The 5677-nt window shown below is 30.0% G+C and overlaps 1 protein-coding gene across 1 annotated transcript; it reads right to left on the bottom strand.

The window, feature by feature from the left end:
• Positions 1 to 1563: 1563 nt before the first annotated feature.
• Positions 1564 to 2904, bottom strand: LOC107900396 (uncharacterized). The gene has a single exon (XM_016826010.2). The coding sequence runs from the start codon at positions 2754 to 2756 to the stop codon at positions 2298 to 2300; it is 459 nt and encodes a 152-aa protein (XP_016681499.1). The 5' UTR covers positions 2757 to 2904; the 3' UTR covers positions 1564 to 2297.
• Positions 2905 to 5677: the final 2773 nt, after the last annotated feature.

Here is a 5677-nt window from a genome sequence, read left to right as displayed (position 1 = left end):
TTAACTCTTTAAAAGTTTTAAAGATATAAACTATTAAAATAATAAAATTATATTTTTATTATTGTAAAAGTTACCGTTAATTTTAATCATTTCAAAACAATTTTCTAACTCCACATGCACCAACTCTTGAGTCGAAGTTAGGCCAAGACTGGTAGTGGTGATGGTGGTTTCTTACCTTCACTTTTCTCTTTTCAACTGACCACGATTTTCCTTTCTCAGAATTTACTAATCTCAACAAAACCATCAAAATGAAACCACGCCAAGGTAGAAATTGGTTTCTAGCCTGGGCGAAAATTAATTATTTTAAATTAATTATTTGAATAATATTTATAAAATTACAATTTTCTTTGTACTATTTTAATAAAATTTTCATATTTGAATTTTTGATAATGTTATAATTTATACAATATTTTATTGAATATTTTTTAAAAATTATAATTTTAACATTTTTATAATTTTTAAATTCTTTATTAATTTTTTTTAATTTTTAATAAATTTTGATAATTTTTAGTTTGTTATTATTTTCTAAAACCTTTTGATGTCAAAAAAATAAAAATATGTTTTTGCATAGCATGACACATGGCAAATACAAGAAAAATTAATAGTCAACTAGTATGGGTTAATTACTTATTTCTTTTACTAAATTATAGAGTAAAAATTTAAAGGTTACAATATGCTCAAAGTTCTTATACTCTTCATATATTTGAAATTTAACCTCTAAAATTTTATTTTCAGGAATTTAATTTTTCTAATTTTAAAATTTTAAAATTTAGGTCTATTTGTTAACACCGTTAAAATCCTTATGTTAAATTTGTTGGTATGACATTTTGCATTAAAAAACAATTCTCTTGGTATCCATGCAATAAAAAATAAGATTATAATGTATTTGAATTTAATAGAGCATTTTATCGGTATTAATAATTCTTAAACATTCACCTCAACATTTTAATCAGAATAAAATATTTATACTAACTAATGACACTATAAAAATTAAGGCACCAAATTAAGTCAAAATTAAAATATAGAGATTAAATCTCACATTTGAACGAAATATAGGGATCAAAACTGAAATTTAGTAGATGCATTGGAATTGAATTTAGTCATTATTTTCTCATGTCAAAAGAAAACACACAAAAAGAATGGACATGTTTCTAAATTATGTCAAAATTAAAATATAGAAAATAAATCTCGAATTTGAGTGGAATATAGGATCGAAATTTAATTATTTTTATATAATCTTAAGAAAGTAGAGGGATTAGAATTAAAATTAAGACATATTTTCTCATGTCAAAAGAAAAGGAAAAAAAAAAGAATGGAAAGGTGTATGTAAAAATTAAAGTGTAAAAATTGAATATAAAATTTGATTAAAATATAGGGATTTTGGAAATTTACCATTTTTATATAATCATCAAATGATAAAGGGATTAGAATTGAAATTTAACCATTACTTTTTAATGTAAAAAATGAGTAAGTAAAATTTTTTTTTTTTTTTGTAAATTTAAACTTATTCATTTAATTTACACTAAATCCAAATATTATTATCTGAATTCATATATCATATAATAATTAAAATATTTAAATTTAAATATTATTCATATAATTTAACAAAATTTTAGAAGTCTAGAAATTCACTAACAATACAATTATTATAATGAATTCTCAAAGTACATCAAGGATTTAAATCACATCTATTAAGAATTAAAAAAAGAAAAAAAGTTATCTAGATATCATCAATAACAGTATGATGTTTTAAATTTTACTACATGAGACATACAATTGAGAGCAGTATATATATATATATACAAATGGATTTCAAACCATGGGGGCTCGAGGAAGCAAATTATGAACCAGAAAACAGCATAATAAATCATTGGATAAATTCCATCATTAGTCATTTTAAATAGAGGACACTTCTAATTTGGTCATCCAGAATTTTTTTTCATTAATTTAGTCACACAAAATACAAATCGACCATTATGTCGTTAAATGGTAAAAGAAAACTAATGGTGCATTTGTACGAAAATATTTTAAGATGGTCGAAAGAAGAACAATTCTTATTTAGAGTGACTAATGTAGAAATACACGGTTAGTCTTTTGTTACTATTTAATGGTAGAGTGACCAATTTGATCAATTTCTATTCTGCGTGACCAAATTAAAAAAAAACAATTTTGAGTGATCAAAATAGGAAAGAACCATATTTAGAGTGACTAATGAGATACTTTACCTTAAATCATTTCATACCTCACGAACCATCGATCTCTCATTTCAGTGATTCAATAGACGAAGAATGTTTAGTTTAACACCCGAAAATTCTTCCCCAAGCACCACCTAAAGTGCAAGCAAAAAACTGATAAATCGGCTGAAAGCAAGCCTTTAAAGGCTCCCTAATGTAAACATTGCAACATGAATAAGATGTTTCAACGTTGTTCTTAAGCTTTCCCCACAAGTTCAAGAGCCAACCCTCATCCCGGTTAATCAGAATCGCCGCTGATTGAAGGTAAGCGGAGGCTGCAGACTTGACCAATCGGTTCTTAATGACGATCTTGGAAGAATCGAATTCATTGTTTCCTTCTTGAGATATGGATGAGCGGCCGGGTAATATTGAGGATGACGATGAGCGTAGAATAAGGTCTTTTAAGCTGGTATAACGGTGTTCATCTTCATCGATTTCAGGGTCAGTAATATTTGAGGACGAGTTTGTAGTTGATTTCAGTAAAGGAAGTTTTTCTGGCTTTTGCAAGTCTGTATTGTCCATTATTAGCCATGAGAGGTTGATGAGGAAGATATGGGGGGCATGTTTTAGCAAGAAAAAGAATAGTTTATTTGTCAAAGGTGACGAAATCTTTTTTCTTTTTCGTTTCTGGTTTTCTCGATCAATATGAACATGGAAAAGATGAAGGATGAAAACAAGGCAGCTTCAGAAAGATTTTATGTTGGCAACAAACATTTATGGGTCAATCCTTTTTTGTAGGAAATTGACACGGACAACTTTATATTGGGTTGCTTTCTTTGAGCTCCTATGCAGTTTCTTCTCCACAAGAACATTGGAAGGGTAAACCACAAATTTAATCACTTAAAAAAAGTCTAAATTACTTGAATTTTAAAAAATAATTATTTGATGAATAATATTATAGTTTTTTTTATATTTTTATTATCGAGTAATTAACTTTCATTATAATAAATTGACGTCGCTTATTATATCATTATTTTAGACAAAAATATTAGGTCAAACTATTCAACTTGCCTCTATATTCTTTTTAGCAATTTAATTTACTTAATTATTTTTTTCCCTGCTTTCGTCTCATTTTCTTTATTTCTCTTCTCGTTATCATAAACCTAGCCATTACTTGTATCTGAGATTCTTTTTGAAATAACAAATTGTTACCTTCTTGGTTTTATGCATTTTTGCATGCCGTTTTTGGTCACTCCATTCGAGGGAATATGCAGAGCTAAATATGCTTCCAAGTTAGGAAGCACTGACATGGCTCATCCCTCCTTATATCGGTATCGTACGTGTGTTCGACATGGACACTCGTCGGACACACCCGAATACATATGGGACATACCAGAATACGTAAAAATAAATAGGTTGGACATGGTCCCTGTCCAAAAATCGACACATGACAGACGCAAGAAAAGTTGATGATGGCTGACGGACGGTGGCTGAAATTTTGGCTTTCAGAAGTAGCAGATGCAGAGTCAGCAGCGGAACGACATGCCTTAAACCCTTTACCATCTAATGTCAAAGCTATTAGATCCGTGAAGAGGGAGTTGAAGCATTGGTTTAAGTTTTCGGACTTTTAAGAGGTGACTTGAAAAATCTAAACCATCGATGTTAAAGTGAAGAAGTTGGGCTATCGTTTGGTGACGTCATTGGTATGAGAGAAGTCAGAGTATGGTGGAGCGGCGACAATGGCTTGTGAAAACTTTTTAATTACCTTTTTCCATATTTGTAAAATAAAAAAGTAGAAAAAGAAGGAAACGTTTTAATGGGATAAAAGGATTTTGCCAAAGATGAAGTGGTTAGGGATCGAAGATGAAAGGCTTTCTGTTTTCTTCTTTTGAATTAGTGTGGGGAGGTTTGGAAGGGAAGAATCTGGAAATGTGACTGAGGTAGGAGATGAAAGGGTTGAAGGCAAATGGAAAAGGAAATATCGGTTACTGAGGGGCCTTAACTACTGTTGTTGCTTTTCAGGAGAATTAATTCTTTATTTTAATTGGCTGAAGCGTCGGTTGCTTCTAGAGCTGTTCTCTGTTTTTGTTGCTGGTTTGAAGGTGTACCTAGGCTCAATTTGATAAACATGTTGTAATTGGGTTTTATTTTGTTATATTTTAATAAAAAGCCTAGAGTTTTTTAAAAAGGTATTTTAAAATAAAAAATACATAAAAATATTTTTTTATCGTGTATCCTACTGTATCCGGGTCCTCATTTTTTAAAAATTATTGTATCATCACATCCGTACCGTATCATTTCGTACCCGTATTGTGTGTTCGTGTCCATGCTTTATAGCATCCAAGACTATATACATATCTCCCTTCTTTCTTTTCTTTATAACTTGCTGCAACCATTCCAGTGCTTCGTGTTTTTCCAGTTGTTTGCCTCAGTTTCTAAAAACCAAATCCCTTGTTAATAAGATTCTTGCAAGAAACATGTACAATGTTAAGCCATCACCTTGCAAAATTTAGTCATTTGAACTACCACTTTGTGATCTCGTTCTCTCTTTCATCTTTTCATGCTGCTATCCCTCGCATTTTTCTTTCTTTTTGTCTAACTTTCTAGTGCTCATTGACATATAATATTTTACTTTAAATCAACAAGTTAGTGGAAATTGTTTGTTCTATAGAAAATGCCTCACATTGATAAACCATAAAGAGAACTATGTGGTGTCACTCAAAGGAACCTCTAAAGTGGTCTATGAATCAGAAGAAATCACCCAAACCATCATCAAAAGTGAGGATAGATTTGGGGATGGAAAAAAGAGTTTAGGAAGGAGAAGAGGTAGAGGGTATAAAGTAGATAGGTTTCAAGCTGGAAAGCTTAGTTGAAACATTTTTAAATATTTATACTATTTCATTAACTATAAATAAAAGGGTGTAATGTTTTTTGGTTATTGATCAAGAGTTATATCACTAGATTTTTGACAAAGAATTATAACTATACAAATAATATTACTTGAATAGTTATGTCACATCCCAAAACCCGACCTAGTAGTTTTGGGTTAGTAGAATCAGGTTATTATCGAAGAGTGGAGTCAAATATCAGAAAATAGGGTCGTGGGTGAGTATTTAGGGATGTGAGTGTCTTAATCAAAATTTTATTTTATTTGTTAACTCAAACAAGATTCAAATTTAGGTTTAATTTGAAAATGATGGATTTCAATTGATTTTGCGCCTAATTGGAAAAAGGACAAATTAGGAGTGACCAAAGGGCAAATTGCCCAGTTTTTTTAAAGTTGGTCTTCTACATCAAGCCATTCACATCTTCTTCTTGTTTAAAAACACCCAATCATCCAAAATTTCTCAAAACCTAAATCAAAGAATTTCTTTAAAAATGATTGATTCCCTCAAATTTACTAACTCCCTAAACACCAAAACAACCCTCTATTTCATGCGAAAAACATGTTTTGTTCCCCAAATTCTCATTGTTCTTCTTGAGTTCAAATCCTGAATTAGAGT

Source organism: Gossypium hirsutum, chromosome D06 (assembly GCF_007990345.1).
Source record: "Gossypium hirsutum isolate 1008001.06 chromosome D06, Gossypium_hirsutum_v2.1, whole genome shotgun sequence".
Taxonomy (NCBI): Eukaryota; Viridiplantae; Streptophyta; class Magnoliopsida; order Malvales; family Malvaceae; genus Gossypium; species Gossypium hirsutum.
Note: the sequence above shows the minus strand (reverse complement) of the source record. Positions and strands in the feature narration are given on the sequence as shown.